Source organism: Saimiri boliviensis, chromosome 6, assembly GCF_048565385.1.
Source record: "Saimiri boliviensis isolate mSaiBol1 chromosome 6, mSaiBol1.pri, whole genome shotgun sequence".
Taxonomy (NCBI): domain Eukaryota; kingdom Metazoa; phylum Chordata; class Mammalia; order Primates; family Cebidae; genus Saimiri; species Saimiri boliviensis.
The window spans coordinates 54589909-54612339 of NC_133454.1; the positions used below are offsets into that span (position 1 = coordinate 54589909).

Consider the following 22431-nt stretch of genomic DNA (forward strand, 5'->3'; position numbering starts at 1 on the left):
CGCAGCCGCAGAAGGGCTTGCAGCGGCGCCTCCCGGCCGCTGGGAACCACGGGAACCGCTGGGTTAGCCCCGCCCCGAGGGGTCAGGGGTCAGGGGCCACCGGCTGGCGAGGGATCTGCTGCTGGTGGTGGAGATACCCGGTTCCCGGCCTATGGCGCCGGCGCAGCGCTGCCCCCTGTGCCGCCAGACTTTCTTCTGTGGTCGCGGGCACGTCTACAGCCGCAAGCACCAGCGGCAGCTGAAGGAGGCTTTGGAAAGGCTCCTGCCTCGGGTGCGGAGGCAAGGCTAGAGATGGGCTGGGAGTGCGGGGCGGGTTAGTGAAGGCCAGAGCGGGTGTGATTTGGGGGTCCTCCTCAGGGTTCTACTTGGCCTCTTCGCCGCAGGTGGAGAGGGCCCGCAAGGCCATCCGCGCCGCTCAGGTGGAGCGCTATGTGCCGGAACACGAGCGATGCTGCTGGTGCCTGTGCTGCGGCTGTGAGGTGCGGGAACACCTGAGCCATGGAAACCTGACGGTGCTGCACGGGGGGCTGCTGGAGCATCTGGCCAGGTGAGAGCCGGGCTGGGAGCCTCCTCCAGCACAGACGCGTACATACATATACGGGAGGACGCTTTTGTGATTTGGTCAGGATGGATGGATTGAGTCACTTCACAGGTGTTGCCAGCCTTGTTGGGGTAGGGGTCGTATGCAGCCACGGTCCCAAGTGGTTCTGGTGGTCTAGCTGCGAAAGGCAGCTTGGTCACCGCCCCTGACTTCCCCTTGGATTCTCACAATTTTATGGGAAGAAAAGAGATGAGATCTTGGAGACTGATAACAGTGTTCCTCTCTCAGCCCTGCCCCAGGTAGAAACCCAGATGTCAGTTTGCACCGCAAACCTAATGTTTAATATCTGAGTAATATTTTATAACCTATAGCTGAGATTGCTTATCCTCTCCATTTTCAGCCCAGAGCATAAGAAGGCGACCAACAAATTCTGGTGGGAGAACAAAGCTGAGGTCCAGATGAAAGAGAAGTTTCTGGTCACTCCCCAGGATTATGCACGGTGAGTCACTCGTATTGAAGGTGAAGTAGCAGAGTGAATTCTCTGGATCCTTGTCAGGTATGGGAGGTTACTCTATTAACTAGAAAGTTCAGGAGGGACTTCTGAAGTATCTACTATTTTCACAACACTTATTATTCTAGGTACTATATTGGACACAAAAGTGTGACAGTTCTTGAGGTTTAGTTGGGGAATGGGATTTAGCAAATAGAGGACAATACCAAAAGTTGACTATTATCAACTACTTAAATGTGAGGCACAGACAATACTAAAGTTTGTTAGAAGAGGCTGTTTGTAGTGTGTAAGAAACTGCTACTCAGCCAGTACCTACTTTTAATATTTTTGAACTCGTATTTTTATTATTATTTTTTTAGGTGGAATTTTGCTCTTCTCGCCCAACACGGAGTGCAGTGGCATGATCTCAGCTCACTGCAAACTCTGCCTCCCGGGTACAAGTAGCTGGGATTACAGGCATGTGTCGCCGCACCTGTCTAATTTTTTTTTCTTCTTCTTCTTTAAGACAGAGTCTCCCTCTGTCACCCAGACTAGAGTGCAATGGCATGATCTCGGCTCACTGAAACTTCCATCTCCCAGGTTCAAGCAATTCTCCTGCCTTAGCCTCCTGAGTAGCTGGGATTACAGGTGCCCACCACCACACTCAACTAATTTTTGTATTTTTAGTAGAGACTGGGTTTCACCACATTGGCCAGGCTGGTCATGAACTCCTGATCTCGTGATCTGCCCACCTTGGCGTCCCAGAACGTTGGGATTACATGTGTGAGCCACCACTCTCAGCCTAATTTTGTATTTTTAGTAGACCTGGGTTTCACCATGTTGGCCAGGCTGGTTACTGATTCCTGATCTAAGGTGATCAGCCTGCCTTGACCTCCCAGAGTGCTGGGATTATAGGCGTGAGCCACCACACCTGGCCTCAATGATTTTCTTTTTTTTTTTTTTGAGACAGAGTCTTGCTCTGTCACCAGGCACCAGGCTGGAGTGCAGTGGCACAGTCTCGGCTCACTGCAACCTCTGTCTCCCGGGTTCAAGCAATTCTCCTGCCTCAGCCTCCCAAGTAGCTGGGACTGCAGGTGCACTCCACCACACCCAGCTAATTTTTTGTATTTTAGTAGAGACGGGGTTTAACTATGTTGGCCAGGATGGTCTCAATCTCCTGACCTTGTGATCTGCCCACCTCTGCCTCCCAAAGTGTTGGGATCCTCAATGATTTTCTTACTGGCATCTGGGAATTCATCTGCTGCCTCTTGGTTGGCAGAAGCTGCCCCTTCTGCTATTTTGACATATTTTAAGCCAAACCTCTTTCTAAAATTATCAAACCATCCTCTGTTGGCATTAAATTTTCCAGCTTTAGATCCTTTACTTTCCTATTGTTTTACGTTGTCATGTCATGACTTTGTTTTTTCTTGAATCCTATTAGAATCGGTAGGTAGGCCTTTCTAATAACAACCCTTTACCCACATAAAAGCTGTGTTTTCAATATGAAGATAAAAAGGTATTGTGCAAAGCATGCAAGGTTTTCATGCCTCCTGGAATAGGTGCAGTCATAGCTTCATGAATTTCCTTTTTTTTTTTTTTTTGCCTTTAAAAAACATTTTTTATTTTTTATTTTTTGCTGGGTGTGGTGGCTCACGCCTGTAATCCTACCACTTTGGGAGGCTAAGGCAGGTGGAACACCTGAGGTCAGGAATTCAAGAGCAGCCTGGCCAACATGGCAAAACCCGTTTCTACTAAAAATACAAAAATTAGCTGGGTATGGTGGTGGGTGCTTATAATCCCAGCTACTCAGGAGGCTGAAACAGAAGAATCACTTGAACCTGGCAGAGCAGAGGTTGCAGTGAGCCAAGATCACGCCACTTCACTGCAGCCTGGGCAAAAGACCGAAACCCCATCTCAGAAAAAAAGAAATTTTTTTCTTTTATTGAATCGGGGTTTTGCTATGTTGCCCAGCCTGATCTCAAACTCCTGGGCTCAAACAATCCGCCTGCCTCAGCCTTCCAAAGTGCTGGGACTGCAGGCATGAGCCACCATGCTCACCTCCCACTCTTTTTTTTCACAGGGGTTTTGTCAGTGTGCATGGATTAATTTGTCTTGATACACTGGGCAACTGCAGCTATAGATCTACAGTACATATCAAGCAAGTCAACTTTTTCTTTTGATGTCATGACTTTTCTCTGCTTCTTGGGAGCACTTCCAGTATCACTAGTGGCACCTCCTATAGGTCCCATGATACTATTCGTGGTTAATGGTATGACATTACTGAAAATACTTAAGATTACTTTTACCATGATATGCAGTTTACTGGAGAGACAACTGCTTTTAAGATGACTAGCATTACTCGTAACACTTGAGCTCACTGCAATAGGTGGCTACAAAATTGTGACAGTTGTACAATTTGGACTGTAATTTTATGCAGTTATGTAATATTGCATCTTTATGTTTGTTTTCATTTCTCTTTTTTTAAAATTATTATTTTTTTTAATAAAGACGGGGTTTCACCATGTTAGTCAGGCTGGTCTTGAACTCCCAAGGCGGGTGATCCACCCGCCTTGGCCTCCAAAGTGCTTGGATTACAGGCATGAGCCACCATGCCCGGCCTGTTTTCATTTCTCTTGACTGTGAATGTCACAATGTATGGTCTGTAAGTGTTTCTGTAAGTTTTGATTTTTTTTTTTTTTTTTTTTTTTTGAGATGGAGTCTTACTGTGTTGCCAGGCTGGAGTGCAGAGGCATGATCTCTGCTCACTGCAGAGGTTGCAACCTTCACCTTCCGGGTTCAAGCAAGTCTCCTGCCTCAGCCTCCCGAATAGCTGAGATTACAGGCACACACCACCACACCCAGCTAACTTTTTTTTGTATTTTTCGTAGAGACATGGGGTTTCACCATGTTGGCCAGGTCTTGATCTCCTGACCTTGTGATCCACCTGCCTGAAAAAAAAAGGGAAACTGGTCACATGACAGTTAGTATAACCAGTTGTTGTGACCTAGATTGTGGGTTAGAGGTGATAGGAATGGTATAAAAGTTTTTTTTTTTTTTCCTTTTTTTTTTTTTTTGAGAAGAAGTTTTGCTCTTGTTGCCCAGTCTGGAGTGCAATGGCATGATCTCGGCTCACTGCAACCTCTGCCTCCTGGGTTCAAGCAATTCTCCTGCCTCACCCTCCTGAGTAGCTGGGATTACAGGCACCCACCATCACACCCGGCTAATTTTTTGCATTTTAGTAGAGATAGGATTTCACCATGTTGGCCAGCCTGATCTTGAACTCCTGACCTCAAGTGATCCACCCGACTCGGCCTCCCAAAGTGCTGGGATTACAGGCATGAGCCAGCGCTCCCAGCCTAGAAAAAAGATTTCTATGTATACTTTTAAAAATAAGTTGTTTTGGCCAGGCGCAGTGGCTCACAACTGTAATCCCAGCACTTTGGGAGGCTGAGGCGGGTGGATCACGAGGTCAAGAGATCGAGACCATCCTGGTCAACATGGTGAAACCCTGTCTCTACTAAAAATACAAAAAATTAGCTGGGCATAGTAGCGCGTGCCTGTAATCCCAGCTACTCAGGAGGCTGAGGCAGGAGAATTGCCTGAACCCAGGAGGCGGAGGTTGCGGTGAGCCGAGACCACGTCATTGCACTCCAGCCTGGGTAACAAGAGCAAAACTCCGTCTCAAAAAAAAAAAAAAAAAGTTGTTTTTTTCTTTTTTTTGATGGTACATTTGGGAATTATACTGTAACAGGCATAAGAAGTAAGATTTCTACCCTAGGGACATTCTATATTCAGAATCCAATAGAAATATTTCGGTTATTTTTTTTGAGACAGAGTCTCACTCCATGGTCCAGGCTGGAGTGCAGTGGTGTGATCTCGGCTCAATGCAACCCCCACCTCCTGGGTTAAAGCAGTTCTGCCTTGCCTCCTGAATAGCTGGGATGATGGGGTGTGCCACCATACCTGATGACTTTTTTTTTTAATGGTGAAAAGATATACATATATTTAGAATTAGCCAGCTGCACTCAGTTGAGATGTTTCATGTTTTGTTGGCAACATCCAAAGCATCATAATCCGGAGCCAGTTGAACATAGGCCTTCATCTCTTCATCAGGCCGAATCAGGGTGTTGACCTTGGCCATGTCAGTGTCCAGCTTCTTCACAGCCTGTTTGATCTGGTGCTTGTTGGCTTTAACATCAACAAGGAACACAAGTATGTTGTTGTCTTCTATCTTCTTCACGGCTTACTCAGTGGTGAGAGGAAACTTGATGATAACATAGTGGTCAAGCTTGTTTCTCTTGGATGCATTCTTCCAAGGATATTTGCACTGCCTCTGGAGTCGCAGTGTCTTGGGCCACCAGAAGGTGGGTGATGTGCGGATCTTCTTTTTTTTGTGGCTGTGGACACCTTTCAACACTGCCTTCTTGACCTTCAAAGCCTTCACTTTGGCTTCGGCTTTAGGAAGGTCAGGAGCTTCCGTCTTCACTTTTGGCACCATCTTGTGAAAAGGAGCTAATTTTTCCATTTTTCTTTTTTTTTTTTTTTTTGAGACGGAGTTTCACTCTTGTTACCCAGGCTGGAGTGCAATGGCGCGGTCTCAGCTCATCGCAACTTCCACTCCATCTCAAAAAAAAAAAAAAAAAGAAAAGAAATATTTCTAATCAGACATTTCCATGGTTATAGATACTTGGTTGCTTGATTCATATGCATAGAAAGAAACAGTTGTTGTAACTGTAAAAAGCAGTACTTAGCGGGTATTTCTAAGTGATTAGAGTAGTTTTCCTTTAATATTACAATACTGCCTATTGGTTTGGAAATTAGGTCACCCTATTTGATGTTTTGAATTTACTCAAAAGCATCATGAATACTCTGCTTGTTCTTTCATTCTTTATAATTTTTTAGTTGAGTTAGGAACTATTTTATCAGAAATCATTTTAGCACTATAATAAGGGTAGATTACATACCATAATGACTGTCAGACTTTTTTTTTTTGGAGACCGAGTCTTAATCTGTCACCCAGGCGGGAGTACAGTGGCGTGATATCAGCTCACTGCAACCTCTATCTCCTGGGTTCAAGCAATTCTTCTACCTCAGCCTCCCAAGTAGCTGGGACTACAGGCATGCACCACCATGCCTGGCTAATTTTTGTATTTTTAGTGGTGACAGGGTTTTACCATGTTGGCCAGGCTGGTCTCAAACTCCTCACCTCCTTATCTGCCCACCTTGGCCTCCCAAAGTCCTGGGATTACAGGTATGAGCCACCGGACCTGGCCTGGTTTTCAGACTTTTAATAATAAAAAGAGTATCTGGATTAGCTGGGGTTGGTGGCACATGCCTATAGTCCATCCTACTCTGGAGGCTGAGGGAGGAGGACCACTTGAGCCTGGAGGATCACTTGAGCCCAGGAAGTTGAAGAACAGTGAGCTGTGATTCCACCACTGCATTTCAGCCTGGGCAACATAGCAAGAATGTCTCTTTTTTAAAAAGGTAAAAAGGGCTGGGCGAGGTGGCTCATGTCTTTAATCCCAGCACTTTGGGAGGCCAAGGTGGGCAGATCACAAGGCCAAGAGATTGAGACCAGCCTGACTAAAAAGGTGAAACCCTGTCTCTACTAAAAATGCAAAAATTAGCTGGGCTTGGTGGCATGTGCCTGTAATTCCAGCCACTTGGGAGGCTGAGTAGAGGAATTGCTTGAACCCGGGAGGCGGAGGTTTCAGTGAGCCAAGATCACGCTACTGTACTCCAGCCTGGCAATAGAGCAAGACTCCGTCTCAAAAAAAAAAAAAAAAAAAAACCAAAAAGGTCAGCTGTAATGGCTCACAACTGTAATTCCGCAATTTGGGAGGCTGAGGCAGAGGATCATTTGAGCCCAGGAGTTTAAGACCAGCCTGGACAACATGGCAAAACCCCATTTCTAAAAAAAAATATTACATTAGCCAAGCATGGTGACATATGCCTGTAGTGCTAGCTACTGGGGAGGCTGAGGCAGGAGGATTGCTTGAGCTCACGAGGTTGAGGCTGCAGTGAGCCATCATCATGCCACTGCACTCTAGGGCAACAGAGCAAGACCCTGTCTCAAAAAAAAAAGATAAAACAGTACGTACAGACCTTGAACAGGCTGAAAAGAACAAAACATGGAGGAGTCTGCTAAAGCACAAAACTTCTCTCTGGTCCTCGAATCAATCTTTTTTTTTTTTTTTTTTTTTGAGACAGAGTTTTGCTCTTGTTACCCAGGCTGGAGTGCAATGGCGCGATCTCGGCTCAAAGCAACCTCCGCCTCCTGGGTTCAGGCAATTCTCCTGCCTCCGAGTAGCTGGGATTACAGGCACGCGCCACCATGCCCAGCTAGTTTTTTGTATTTTTAGTAGAGACGGGGTTTCACCATGTTGACCAGGATGATCTCGATCTCTCGACCTCGTGATCCACTCGCCTCGGCCTCCCAAAGTGCTGGGATTACAGGCTTGAGGCACCGCACCCGGCAGAATCAATCTTTTTTCTCTTTCTTTTTTCTTTTCTTTTTTTTTTTTTTTTTGAGACGGAGTTTCGCTCTTGTTACCCAGGCTGGAGTGCAATGGCGCAATCTCGGCTCACCGCAACTTCTGCCTCCTGGGTTCAGGCAATTCTCCTGCCTCAGCCTCCTGAGTAGCTGGGATTACAGGAACACACCACCATGCCCAGCTAATTTTTTGTATTTTTAGTAGAGGTGGGGTTTTGCCATGTTGACCAGGATGGTCTTGATCTCTTGACCTTGTGATCCACCCGCCTTGGCCTCCCAAAGTGCTGGGATTACAGGCATGAGCCACCATGCCCAGCCTTTTTATTTTTATTTTTTAAGATGGAGTTTCACCATTTTGGCCAGGCTGGTCTTGAACATCTGACCTCGTGATCCACCCGCCTCAGCCTCCCAAAGTGCTGGGATTACAGGCATGAGCCACCAAGGCTGGTATGTCATTTTCTTTTCCTCTGGTCTCAAACTCCTGGCCTCAGGCAGTCCTCCAACCTCAGTCTCCCAGAGTGCTGGGACTATACGTATGAGCCACTGCACTCAGCCAGCCCGCTAGAAATGTCTGAGCTTTAACCACATTGTAATTTTTTTTTGTTTTAAATCAGTTCCTTCTATTTTCCTGAACTCAGTTTCCAGGAACTTCTTTCTGGTTTGGAGATTAGACACCTTCCTTCCAGGTTAGTCTACCGAAAGTCCAGTTGTGTTCCACTCTGTCTTCATTAGCCTTCTCACTCATGTGATAAATACTTGAGTGTTCCAGATTATGAGACCCAGAGAGATACTTCCTGGTGATAATCACAGGGTCCAAAAGTAAAGGAAAAAACCTGGCAGTCTGTACTATTTTATCATTATGTGCTTATTCCATTTGGTGACATAGTTTGAGATGCCTATTTTTTTTTTGTTTTTTTTTTTGTTTTTTTTTTGAGACAGGGTCTTCCTCTGTCACCTAGGCTGGAGTGCAGCAGTACAATCACAGCTCACTGCAGCCTCAAACTCCTGGGCTCAAGCAATCCTCCTGCCCCGGCCTTCAGAGTAGCTAGGATTTTTTTTTTTTTTTTTTTTTTTTTGTAACAGAGCCTCGCTCTGTTGCCAGGCTGGAGTGCAGTGGCATGCTGGGATCACAGATGTTGTAGCAGGAGCGGCTGCGGGAAAAGATTTCTCGGACACTGAATACAGGAGGAAGGAATTTATTGCAGCTGGTAGCTTGGCGGCATATGTGCCCAACAGCCAAGCTCCTTTAACAAAGGGAGGTTCAGCCTTTATATAGGCTTAAACTTTAGATGTTACACATAGAAAAATCTTAGGTTCATAGTTTTTTTTTGTTTTTTTTTTGGGGGGGGACGGAGTTTCGCTCTTGTTACCCAGGCTGGAGTGCAATGGTGCGATCTCGGCTCACCGCAACCTCCGCCTCCTGGGTTCAGGCAATTCTCCTGCCTCAGCCTCCTGAGTAGCTGGGATTACAGGCACGCGCCACCATGCCCAGCTAATTTTTGTATTTTTTAGTAGAGACAGGGTTTCACCATGTTGACCGGGATGGTCTCGATCTCTTGACCTTGTGATCCACCCGCCTCAGCCTCCCAAAGTGCTGGGATTGCAGGCTTGAGCCACCGCGCCCGGCCTAGGTTCATAGTTTTAGGACTCACATGTGAAAAGTTTTTTGTTTACAGTTTCAGGAATCACATATGAAAGGTTTCCGGTTTACAGTTTTAGGTCTTACCTGTGAAAAGGTTTCTGGTTTGATCTTGTTTTAAAAAATAGTTCCTTCTCCATGGTGCCTTTTGGAGAGTTTCCCCAAGGCCTAGCTTGTTTTCAGGAAGGAGATTCAGGAGGCACCAGCTGGCCTGCTCCCTCTTCTATTGAGATACACAGAGGATGACAGCGGGGAAGGGAATCCTAAATGCTTGGGTCTCCCTCCTCAACGTGAGCCACCACGCCCAGCCTAGAGTAGCTAGGGTTTGAGATGCTTTCTAGTTAAGGAATGGACCTTGGTGATGATGGTTACTTGGGTTATGATGTCAGCCACTGGATTGGGGTACTTAGATATGGAGTAATCTGAGGAAATATCCACAGAATGGATACAAAGCCTTAGGGTCACTGAGACAATGAACCAAGAGCTAAGTCTGGTAAAAATCTATTTCCTTTTGAAGTAGATTAAATTTCTTGAAATCCAGGGTTAAAAGAAAGTTCTTAAGAAGTTGAGGATATATCAGAAAAGAGGTCCATCCCAATCAATGAGCTCTGTCTTGAGGGTCTTGACATGTGGGGAAACATCCCTCAAACATGCCTGCAAGCATGGGATACAGATAATGGGTCACAGTGGGAAGAGATAGTGTATACAAGTCCACCTACTTATTATTATTTTTTTGATATGGACTTTTGCTCTTGTTGCCCAGGCTGGAGCACAGTGGCATGATAGCTCACCGCATCCTCCACCTCCCAGGTTCAAGTGATTCTCTTGCCTCAGCCTCCCTAGTAGTTGGGATTATAGGCATGTGCCACCACACTCAGCTAATTTTGTTTTGTTTTGTCTTCTGAGATAGAGTCTCTGTCACCAGGCTGGAGCGCAGTCTTGTCTCACTGTAACCTCTGCTTCTCGTGCCTCAGCTTCCCGAGTAGCTGGGATTAGAGGCATGCACTACCACACTCAGCTAATTTTTGTATTTTTAGTAGAGACGGGATTTCACCATGTTGGCCAGGATGGTCTTGATATCTTGACCTCAGGGTCCGCCCACCTCAGCCTCCCAAAGTGCTGAGATTACAGGTGTGAGCCACTGCGTCCAGCCTAATTTTATGTTTTTAGTAGAGATGGGTTTTTCCATGTTGATCATGCTGGTCTCGAACTCCTAACCTCAGGCAATCCGCCTGCCTCGGCCTCCCAAAGTGCTGGGATTACAGGTGAGAACTATCATGCCTGGCCAAGTCCACCTATTTCTAATGTGACTGGGTCAGTCATCAACCCTTTGATATGGTTTAGCTGTGTCCCCACCCAATATTCTTTGAATTGTAGCTCCCACAATTCCCACATGTTGTGGGAGAGACCCAGTGGGAGAAAACTGAATCATGGGAGTGTTTCTTTTTCCCCCATACTGTTCTCATGGTAGTAAGCCTCACATGATCTGATGATAAGAGATTTCTCCTTTTGCTTGGTTTTTCATTCTCTTGCTTGCTGCCATGTAAGACGTGCCTTTTACCTTCTGCTGTGATTCTGAGGCCTACTCAGCCATATAGAACTGTGAGTCCATTAAACCTCTTTTTCTCTTTTTCTTTTTTTTTTTTTTTTTTTTTTTTTTTTGAGACAGAGTTTCGCTTGTTACCCAGGCTGGAGTGCAATGGCGCGATCTCGGCTCACTGCAACCTCTGCCTCCTGGGCTCAGGCAATTCTCCTGCCTCAGCCTCCTAAGTAGCTGGGATTACAGGCATGCACCACCACGCCCAGCTAGTTTTTTTGTATTTTTAGTAGAGACGGGGTTTCACCATGTTGACCAGGATGGTCTCGATCTTTCGACCTCGTGATCCACCCGCCTCGGCCTCCCAAAGTGCTGGGATTACAGGCTTGAGCCACCGCGCCCGGCCTCTTTTTTTTTTTTTTTTTAGGCGGAGTTTCGCCTTTGTTACCCATGCTGGAGTGCAATGGCGCAATCTCGGCTCACCGCAACCTCCGCCTCCTGGGTTCGGGCAGTTCTCCTGCCTCAGCCTCCTGAGTAGCTGGGATCACAGGCACATGCCACCATACCCAGCTAATTTTTTGTATTTTTAGTAGAGACGGGGTTTCACCTTGTTGACCAGGATGGTCTCGATTTCTTGACCTCGTGATCCACCTGCCTCGGCCTCCCAAAGTGCTGGGATTACAGGCTTGAGCCACCGCGCCCGTCCAAACCTCTTTTTCTTTGTAAAGTACCCAGTCTCAGGTATGTCTTTATCAGCAGTGTGAAAACGGACTAATATGCCCTCTCAACATCATCTGTTACTCCAGTGCTGCATCTTCAGGAGCCCAGGTTCCACAGAACATGAACTGTAGTGGCAGCCAGTGGCCAGGAGATACCAGTGGCCTAAATACAGTTTTCTTTTCCTTCTTTCTTTTTTTTTTTTTTTGAGACAGAGTTTCACTCTTGTTACCCAGGCTGGAGTGCAATGGTGCAATCTCGGCTCACGGCAACCTCTGCCTCCTGGGTTCAAGCAATTCTCCTGCCTCAGCCTCCTGAGTAGCTGGAATTACAGGCACGCGCCACCATGCCCAGCTAATTTTTTGTATTTTTAGTAGAGACGGGGTTTCACTGTGTTGACCGGGATGGTCTCGATCTCTGGACCTCGTGATCCGCCCGCCTCGGCCTCCCAAAGTGCTGGGATTACAGGCTTGAGCCACCGTGCCCGGCCTTAAATGACTTTTTAAAGCTAAGTGGCTTAATGTTCTGTGATTCTAATCTGAGAGGGGTGGAACAGAACACCTCATGCCTTATCAGAACCTAGGAGTTGATATGTTTCATGACAACCTTCTAGGGGAGATGGGGAGGAAGTGGAAGATGGCCTCATAGCAGTTTCTTGTAGACCTCCCATCCTGTGTTCCAGGATTAAACAAGCCTTTCAGCCAAGACTTCAGTAAGGTGTGCCTCAAGCCATTGTCTCCATGGATATATTCAAGGCTCTCAGGAACACTGTTGATAATGGTGTTGGAATTATACTGAAACTTTGTGTATTGTAAGATATTGTTGAGAACCAGGGTTTTCACTTTGGCAAAAGGAAGATACAAGTAAGTAATGGAGGCATTTGAATAGGGAGGTAACGGTACAAATTACTGATACAAGGCTGGGCACAGTGGCTCATGCCTGTAATCCTAGTTCTTTGGGAGGCTAAGTCAGGAGGATTGCTTGAGTCCCTGAGTTCGAGACAAGCATGGGTGACATGGCAAAACCCTGTTTCTAAAAAAAACACAAAAACTAGCCAGGCATAGTGGTGCAGGCCTGTGATCCCACCTACTCAGGAAGCTGGGGCAGGAGGATCTCTTGAGCCTGGGAGGCAGAGGTTGCAGTGAGCTGAGATTGTGCCACTGCACACCAGCCTGGGCAACAGAGCGAGCCCATCTCAAACAAACAAACAAACAAACTTGGGATGGTTTGCAAGATTTGGCCTGGATTCTTCTGAGGATTTGAAGTACTTCTATATTTGAAGTAATAAAGAAGCAGCTGGACTGTTATAGACAGAAGACTAGAGGGACCTAATGGCTGAATTCCATGTGACCTTTTGTTGGACTTTGGGATTAGGCGGTGAGAATAGAGAAGGCATAATGCATTTTTTTTTTTTTTTTTTTTTTTTTTGAGACGGAGTTTCACTCTTGTTACCCAGGCTGGAGTGCAATGGCACGATCTCGGCTCACCGCAACCTCCGCCTCCTGCGTTCAGGCAATTCTCCTGCCTCAGCCTCCTGAGTAGCTGGGATTACAGGCACCCGCCACCATGCCCAGCTAATTTTTTGTATTTTTAGTAGAGACGGGTTCCACCATGTCGACCAGGATGGTCTCGATCTCTTGACCTCGTGATCCACCCGCCTTGGCCTCCCAAAGTGCTGGGATTACAGGCTTGAGCCACCGCGCCCGGCCTTAATGCACATTTTTGAGAGAAGGGAAATGTGACTATAGCCTGTATGCCTACACTCAAGTCTAAAGACACATAAACCTTATGTCTATACTAACCACCCAAATATTTCAACACCAAAAAGAATGATTTTCTTAATGTGGTAATGGTTTCATGGTTGTATAGAATGTTCCTCTTCTTGGGAGATACGTGTTGAAAATAAGGTTTGATATCTAAACCTATCTTTGTTTTGGCAAAAAGGATATGTGTCTATACAAAAGAAATGGAGCCAGTATGGCAAAATGTTTACAATGACTGGTAAGAGGTGCATAGGTGCTTATTTTGTTTCTGAATTGGAAATTTCTCTAAATTAAAAATATATATATCTACTGAGGAGCTTTTCATAACTGGTGGGGAATGAGTTCTGGGCTGATTTGCGCCTTTTCTTTTTAGATTCAAGAAATCCATGGTGAAAGGTTTGGATTCCTATGAAGAAAAGGAGGATGAAGTGATCAAGGAGGTAAGTAAGCAGTGGTCCCTCACCTTTTTTGCACCAGCGGCTGGTTTTGTGGAAGACAGTTTTTCCACAGATGGACCCAGGCAGAGGATGGTTTCAGGATGAGACTGTTCCACCTCAGATCATCAGGCATTAGATTTCCTTTTTTTCTTTTTCTTTTTCTTTTTTTTTTTTGAGATGGAGTCTTGCTCTGTCACCAGGCTGGAGTGCAATGGCATGATCTTGGCTCACTGCAACTTCCGACTCCCTGGTTCAAGCAAATCTCCTGTCTCAGCCTCCTGAGTAGCTGGGATTACAGGTATGTGCCACCACACCCAATCAATTTCTATATTTTTAGTAGAGATGGGGTTTCACCATCTTGGCCAGGATGGTTTCGATCTCCTGACCTCATGATCTGCCCATCTCTGCCTCCGAAAGTGCTGGGATTACAGGCATGAGCCCCCATGCCCGGCCTAGATTTTTGTAAGGAGCACGAAACCTAGATACCTTGCCTGCCCAGTTCACAGTAAGTGTTTGCACTTCTATGAGAATTTAATGCCACTGCTGATCTATCTGGAGCTCAGGCGGCAGTCCTGTTGTAGCCTGCTTCCCAACAGGCCACAGACCAGTACTGGTCCACTCCTTGGGGTGGGGAGCTCCTGAGTTAAAGGAAAGGCCCCTGAAGAACCCAGCCCCCATGATCCTGTACCTGTCTAAGCAGTCTCTCTCCCACAGATGGCAGCTCAGATCCGCGAGGTGGAGCAGAGCCGGCAGGAGATGGTTCAGTCTGTCTTAGAGGTTGGTTTCCCTCGGAGGATCCAGACCAGTATCCAAATCCACTGATCCCTGGCATTCCCAGCTCCAGCAATGCATGAACCACTGCTTTCGTTTTTTGTGTTTTTTTTTGAGATGGAGGTGGGCACTGTCACCCAGGCTGGAGTGCAGTGGCATGATCTCGGCTCACTGCAACCTCTGCCTCCCAGGTTCAAATGATTCTCCTGCCTCAGCCTCCCGAGTTGCTGGGATTATAGGTGCTCGCCACCACACCAGCCTAATTTTTGTATTTTTAATAGAGATGGAGTTTCACCATGTTGGCCAGGCTGGTCTTAAACTCCTGACCTCAGGTGATCCACCCACCTTGGCCTCCCAAACTGCTTGGATTACAGGCATGAGCAACTGCGCCCAGCCATGAAACAATGCTTCTAAGAGAACTCTGACTACATTTGTATCTGTTTGGCTTGAATTCCTTTACCTGTGTACCGGGTGCAGGCCTAATTAGTGATGTGGACAGGGCTGGGAGAGAGGGAGGGAGGGAGAGGGGGAGGGAATTGAGAAAGGGAAGGAGGGAGGGGAAGAGTCTGTAAGATGGGCTTGTACCCTCCATATGCCAATTTGTTTCCTTCCTGTGATACTGGGGTCTGGAGGGTGGAGGCATGGCCTAGGCAGGCTCTTAAGCATCCCAGACACATTTATTTTTCCTGAATCAAACTCAGCCTCAGGCAGTACCAGACCCAGAAGAGGGCTCTTCTGCACATAGAAGCTGGAAAGGGATGAACAGGTAAGACTGATAGGGAATCCCTTGTTGGGAATTTGACATCTAGAACATTCTGCAACCTTTTGGCCGGGAATTGGAAACAGATCTAATCTTTACCACCCTCATGGTTCAAGGACCTCATCTGGCAGCCTGGCTCATGTTTTTCAGCCAAGTAGCTTCCAGCTCACAGCAGCCCTCAAACTTGGACCTGCCACCAGCTCCAGAGCTTGACTGGATGGAGACAGGACAATCTCTGACATTCATTGGGCATCAGGTACAAAGGATAAGCAAGCCAGAAGAGGGCCCATACTCCCTCAGGTCTCAGGACCCCCCTTTCCTGATTTTTCTATCTATTTTAGCCACTGCTGTCTCCACTGCAGGCTTTTCCTTTCTTCACTGTTCCCTGGAAGTGTTCTCAAACCTCTTCTCATCCTCCAAAGTGATCTTATTTATATGTATTGCCACTTAAGAGTGCCAACTCCCAAATCTTGCCCTCTGTAGAACTCATAGTTCCAACTCAACACAGGACATTTATTTTATATATATATATACACACACATATATATATATATATATATATATATATACACACACATATATATATATATATATTTTTTTTTTTTTTGAGATGGCGTCTCACTCTGTAGCCCAGACTGGAGTGCAGTGGCGGGATCTCTGCTCACTACAACCTCCGCCTCCCGGGTTCAAGTGATTCTCCTGCCTCAGCCTCCTGAGTAGCTGGGATTACAGGCACATGCCACTATACCCAGCTAATTTTTGTATTTTTAGTAGAGACAGAGTTTTCACCATGTTGGTCAGGCTAATCTGGAACTCCTGACGTCATGATCCGTCTGCCTCTGCGAAAGGATTACAGGAGTGAGCCACCACACCCAGCCAGGACATTTATATTTAAATATCCCACAGGCATCTCAAACTAACCCCCAGCACTCCTGTATTTCCAATCACTAGATGCAGCTCCTTTCCTTCTTTTCCATCTCCCATATCCTGTCAACAAGTAGTTTTAACCTGTCTGCCTCACAAACAAAAAATCATTGCACCACCTATGATCTTACTCTACACTTCAGCTGTATTGATCGTGTTGCTTCAGGCTTTTACACACAGTTGCCACTGCCTAAAACATGCTTTTCCTTCCCTCATCATCTAAAGTTTACCTTCCTTTAGCGGTTAGCTCAAACTCACTTTTTCATAAAAGGCGTATCTCAACAGGTTATCTCTGGGATGTGGCACCATGTAAAGTTGCAAATGTCGTTTACATAACTTGTCCTTAATGCTCTTCCCAATTATATGTACGCTGTGAGGGCAAGGTTTTGCTCACATGACATGTTAGTAGCCACTCTACTTCCAGACATCTCTACTTTATGACTGTGAGCTTCTTGTGTCTTGGAGTCACTGACTGTACTTTCAAAGTTTAACATCAGCTGGGGTGCACAATTAGCACTGTGGCAGCAGTCACATCCACCTCTTTTAAAGTGTGCTTTGTCTGTCTTTTCTAGGATTTTTTTTTTTTTTTTTTTTTTTAGTCATGTCTAGACTTTACTGTAACTAGCATTTTTTTTCCATTTCCAACTACAGGATATACCAGGAGTTGGTAACATCCACTCAGGTAAGGTCCAGGGCAGTGTTTCTAAAACCCTGGGAGATAAAAACTTTTTCAAGTAAAGTTGACCAAGATACAGCATATATATCTGGTAAAATACTTACATCCAGAATATATGAAGAACTGTCAACTTGATAAGAAAACCCAGTAAAAGCATATGAACAGCTGTTCATCATGAGTCATTAGGGAAATGCAAATTAAAACCACGGTGAAATACCACTACGTATGCATGATGAACAGCAGAAATTAAAGACTGATCATGCCAAGTATTTGGCAGTATAGAAAAACCAAACCCTTGGCCAGGCAGTGGCTCACGCCTGTAATCCCAGCACTTTGGGAGACCGAGGTAGGCGGATCACAAGGTCAGGAGTTCAAGACCATCCTGGCCAGCGTGGCAAAACTCCGTCTCTACTAAAAATAGAAAAACTAGCCGGGCATGGTGGTGGGTACTGTAGTCCCGGCTACCCAGGAGGCTGAGACAGACTGCTTTAACCTAGGAGGCAGAGGTTGCAGTGAGCAGAGATTGTGCCAGTGCACCCCAGCCTCGGTGACAGACTCCAACTCAAAAGAAAAAAAAGAAAAACAAGCCTCATACACTGCTGGTTACAATGTAAACTGGTACAGTCAATTTGGAAAACAGTTCAGGATATACTTACCATATCATCCAACCATTCCACTTCTAAATATTTACCACCTATTTACCATGGTCACTTTGGAAAACAGTTCTGGATACATCTACCATATCCCAACCATTCCACTTCTACCTATTTACCTAAGAGAAAAGAAAGTCTGTCTACACAGACTTGTACACAAATCTTCAGAACAGCTTTATTTGTAGCAGCTCCAAATTGCAAACAATTTAAATGTCTATCAGCAGGTAAATGGATTAACAATGGAATAATATTCCAGAATGAAGACAATTACTGATACACACAACACAGATGAATCTCAAAAGGCCAGAGCCTTCTCAACATCCACACATTATAGAAAATCCTAAAGAATACAAACCAATAAAGCAACTGAAAGATCACCAATTCCCTGGACAAGAAAATATTGTAATGGAGCAGTGATACTTGGAGGGGGATGTTTGAGGTCTTGACTGTGATGGCTTCACTCAAAAGTTACCAAATTTAAATATGTATCATTTATGTCAATTACACCTCAAAGCCATTTTAAAGTATCACATTCAAGGTTATCTTGCTTTAAATTGGCCTAGCGCCTTCTTCCTAATCTCCAAAATTCCTGGGTTTTGCTTTTAAACATTAGCTATTAGGAGATGAGCTATCAGCTAGGCTATGTTTCACAGTAATAGCCTGAAGGCTTTAAAAAAAATTTCTTTTCCAGGTGCCACACCCCCCTGGATGATCCAAGATGAATATACCTCTGGGAACCAACAAATAGGACCATCCTATGAAGAATTTCTTAAAGAAAGTTAGTAAACTAATTCAAGAAAGGTAGAGGGTCCTCTCAATCTTCACTCTCAAAAATGGTTTCCTTGGCTGGGTGTTGATGGCTCATATCTGTAATCCTAGCATTCCGGGAGGCTGAGGTGGGAGGATCAGTTGAGTCCAAGAGTTTGAAAGCAGCCTGGACAGCATAAGACCCCATCTTTATATTTTTTAACAAAGAAAATTAAAGAACAAACTGTTCCTTTATCACTGCACAGAGGAAAAACAGAAGTTGAAGAAACTCCCCCCAGACAGAGTGGGGGCCAACTTTGATCACAGCTCCAGGACCAGTGCAGGCTGGCTGCCCTCTTTTGGCCGTGTCTGGAATAATGGACGCCGCTGGCAGTCCAGGTATATGTTCAATGCCAGGTCTCCAACCTACCCATCCAACCTCCTTTTTGGAGATGTCACCCGTCTTCCTGTTAACCCTTTATTTCCTTTAAGGCATCAATTCAAAAATGAAGCTGCAGCAATGAAGAAGCAGTCACATAGAGAAAAAAGCTATTCGTGCTCTACCAACTACCACGAGGCTTAAAGCAACGTCAACAAACTCCTACTATTGTACCTTCCACCAGATTATTTCTCTTTCTTGATAGAGGAAACAGACATACTTGTTTGTTTGATTTAATAAAGTTTTATTTTTCCAAATGTACAGTTGTTTGGACCTGCAAAAAAAAAAAAAAAAAAAAAAAAGAAAGAATCAGAACCATAAAGCTTTGTCAAGGAGGTACCTACCTCCTATACCATGAGCCCAAACATTCCCTACTCACCTATTCATGCGTCTTCACCAGCAGCTGGAGCATCTCCACCCTTGGTATTTCTGGTGTAAATTACTTGAGCTCTGTGCTTTGAAACCAGTTTGATAAGTCCTAGGGAGAGAGGATAGTAAGATGAGATACTTTTTTTTTTTAAATAAAGACAGGGTTTCACCATGTTGGTCAGGCTGGTCTTGAACTCACAACCTCAGGTGATCCGCTCGCGTTGGCCTCCAAAGTGGATTACAGGCATGAGCCACCAGGCCCAGCCTCAAGATGAGATACTTAATAGACACTGTAATAGAAACTAGTAAGGTTTTTGGCTGGGCACCATGGATCATGCTTGTAATTCCACCAGTTTGGGAGGTGGAGACAGGGAGACAGCTTGAGGTCAAGAGTTGCAGACCAGCCTGGCCAACATGGTATAAAACCCTGTTTCTACCAAAAATACAAAAATTAGCTGGGCATGGTGGCACGTGCCTGTAATCCCAGCTACTTGGGAGGCTGAGGTATGAGGACCACTTGAACCCAAGGAGAAGATGGTTGCAATGAGCCAAGATTGCCCCTCACACTCTAACCTGGGTGACAGTAAGACTGTCTCAAAAAGAAAAAGAAAATAGTAAGGCTGTTTTGGCCAGGTGCAGTGGCTCATCCTGTAATTCCAGCACTTTAGGCAAGCAGATCTCTTGAGCCCAGGAGACCAGCCCAGGCAACATGGCAAAATCACATCTCTATTTAAAAACAAAACCAAACATTATTCAAAAAAAAAAAAAAGAGAGACAGACAGACAGGGTTCTCTCAAAGGTGCCCAGCCTGGTCTCAAACTCCTTGGCTCAAATGATCCTCCTGCCTTGGTTTCCCAAGTAGCTGGAAATAGAAGGGTACCACTGCACCTGGCTCCAGAACTGCTTAATCTGACATCTGGCAACAGCTAGAGAATCCTACAGTTTTTGACAATCATCTATCTTTTCATCTTTACTTCTCCTTTAAAGTGGGGGCCCATCATCTTTTTTTGTGGGGACAGTCTCACCCTGTCACAAAGGCTGGAGTGCAGTGATGTGATCTTGGTTCACTGACACCTCCATCTCCTGGGTTCAAGGAATCCCCGTGCCTCAGCATCCTGAGTAGCTGGAATTACAGGCAAGTACCACCACGCCCAGCTAATTTTTGTATTTTCGGTAAAGTGATTTTCACCACGTTGGCCAGGCTGGTCTCAAACTCCTGACCTCAGGTGATTCACCTGCCTCGGCCTCCCAAAATGATAAGATTACAGCTGTTCAGTCACTATAGTTAGGTGAGCCTTAATGTGAAATTATGGTATCATATTATTGAGTAGACCATATTAACTTTCTGAATTTAAAATACATCAATAAAATATTTACCTTAACAGTTTTAAATATTTTTTAAATTATTTCAAAGTGTTGCCCCTGTGATTCTACGCGTCCATTTACTTGAAACATAAAAGATCCTATGCCCTAAGTGCATGCAAACAAACAAACAAAACAAAAAAAACTTGGGCTTCACTAAACTGCCATAGGGTCTACAGCACAAAAGTGTCTAAGAACCCAGCTAAGAACTCATCTCAGGAGCATGTACGCCACCGAGCCTGGCTAATTTTTGCAGTTTTGGTGGGGGCGGGGGTTCATCATCTTGGCTAGGCTGATATTGAACTCCTGACCTTGTGATACACCTGCCTCGGCCTCTCAAATTACTGGGATTACAGGTGTGAGCCAACGTGACCCGTCACCTTTTTTCTTAATTCTGCTTTTCCAGTAAAAATCACTGAAGATGGCTGACATAATCAAGACAATTTTGTGTTTCTGAAAAGATGAATTTGCTCTGTCACGCAGGCTGCACTAGAGTGGCCAGTCTTGGCTCACTGTAACCTCTGCCTCTCGGGCTCAAGCGATTCTCCTGCTTCAGTTTCCCAAGTGGCTGGGACTACAGGTGTGTGCCACCACACCCAGCTAATGTGTTTTTAATAGAGACGGGATTTTATTATAGGCTGACCAGGCTGGTCTCAAACTCCTGACCTCCCAAAGTACTGGGATTACAGGCGTTAACCACTGTGCCCGGCCAGTCAAGATAATTTAACCCACAAAAGATAATTTACACCCCTCACCTTTGCTAAGGAGCTCCTGAAGGGCTGCCCTGGCAAGGGAGCCTCGAATCTTCAGTCTCTCAGAGACCACAGCTGGAGTTATAAGTTTATAGTTGGGAACTTCCTTACAGAGTTTGTCATAGGTAGCTTTGTCAAACAAGACTAAGTTATTGAGCTTGTCCCGAACTTTGCCTTTGGACCACTTCTGCTCACCGAAACAAAACAGAAACAAGTTAGTATTTCTGGTAGAAGCACCTTTTTTCTCTCGAGTAATCTGTGTCAGAGAAATCTGTCGCACCGTAATCAAAGATAGATTACACATTACGGAAAAAAAAAAAAAAAAAAAAAACACGTTTTTGGGTTTCAGAACATGGGCCGAGCCCCACTAGATCAGTTAGAAATATCACGGCAGGCCGGGCGCGGTGGCTCAAGCCTGTAATCCCACACTTTGGGAGGCGGGTGGATCACGAGGTCAAGAGATCGAGACCATCCTGGTCAACATGGTGAAACCCCGTCTCTACTAAAAATACAAAAATTAGCTGGGCATGGTGGCGCGTGCCTGTAATCCCAGCTACTCAGGAGGCTGAGGCAGGAGAATTGCCTGAACCCAGGAGGCGGAGGTTGCGGTGAACCGAGATCGTGCCATTGCACTCCAGCCTGGGTAACAAGAGCGAAACTCCGTCTCAAAAAAATAAAAATAAAATAACACGGCAGGCACTGGAGCGGACACTACACACTGGTCTCATGATGCTAATGGAAATTAGGAAAAAGAACGAGTGGTGATGGGAGGATAAACTCTCATATCTTGACTCTAGAATCCACACCTGAAAAGCCTCTTGCTATACAAGTTGCCTATTACTAGAGGGCTACAGGAAGGTACCCCTAGGTCTCTCTCTTAGACGGGTGTTACTCCTACCTTCTTTTTGGCCTTGCCCCCGGATTTGTTCACTGGGTCTTTGTCTTTCTTGGCCGACTTTCCGGCGTCTTTCTTCTTTTTGTCGTCCTTGGGCGGCTGTAGGAGGGCAGCGGGAATGCAGCCAGGTCCTCAAATAGCCCCAAACTCCCTTAACACAGCGCCCCCAGGCCCCGCAAACTCCACCACCGGAGCACATGGGCAAAGCAACAACCGCGCCCGCCCTGCCCCGCGGCGGGAAGGCCAACAAGCGCTACCGCCGAACTGTCTCTCCCACTGGGCCCTCAAACCCAAGAACCCCGGCGACTTCATACCCCTGAAGCTTACCATCGCGAATCTCGGAGAGCGGCGGCGAACACTACAACCGCGCTAAGATGTCGGACAAAAAGGAAGCGCTGCGCAAAAACGGGCCCAGAAACCTCCCTCCGCTATGACTACTTCCGGGGCAAGAGGCGGAGCCAGG

At 45.8% G+C, this 22431-nt stretch overlaps 2 protein-coding genes across 3 annotated transcripts; one reads left to right on the forward strand and one right to left on the reverse strand.

The window, feature by feature from the left end:
• Positions 1-80: 80 nt before the first annotated feature.
• CENATAC (centrosomal AT-AC splicing factor) lies at positions 81-18899 on the forward strand. 2 transcript variants are annotated; one of them, XM_003923618.4, is made up of 11 exons: positions 81-271; positions 384-547; positions 942-1040; positions 13557-13623; positions 14335-14397; positions 15093-15157; positions 15302-15407; positions 16727-16757; positions 18096-18182; positions 18418-18550; positions 18644-18899. In XM_003923618.4, exons 1-11 carry the CDS (start codon positions 152-154, stop codon positions 18732-18734), a joined length of 1026 nt encoding a protein of 341 aa, XP_003923667.1. In that variant the 5' UTR covers positions 81-151; the 3' UTR covers positions 18735-18899. The 2 variants fall into 2 exon arrangements, with proteins under 2 accessions (XP_003923667.1, XP_010332759.2); XM_010334457.2 differs by having other exon boundaries at positions 18418-18851.
• On the reverse strand, positions 16630-22402 carry RPS25 (ribosomal protein S25). The gene is made up of 5 exons (XM_039470421.2): positions 22296-22402; positions 21972-22067; positions 21077-21260; positions 18970-19068; positions 16630-18864 (listed from the first exon to the last, which is right to left on the reverse strand). The coding sequence occupies exons 1-4, from the start codon at positions 22296-22298 to the stop codon at positions 18974-18976; spliced, it is 378 nt and encodes a 125-aa protein (XP_039326355.1). The 5' UTR covers positions 22299-22402; the 3' UTR covers positions 16630-18864; positions 18970-18973.
• Between the last annotated feature and the right edge of the window lie 29 nt (positions 22403-22431).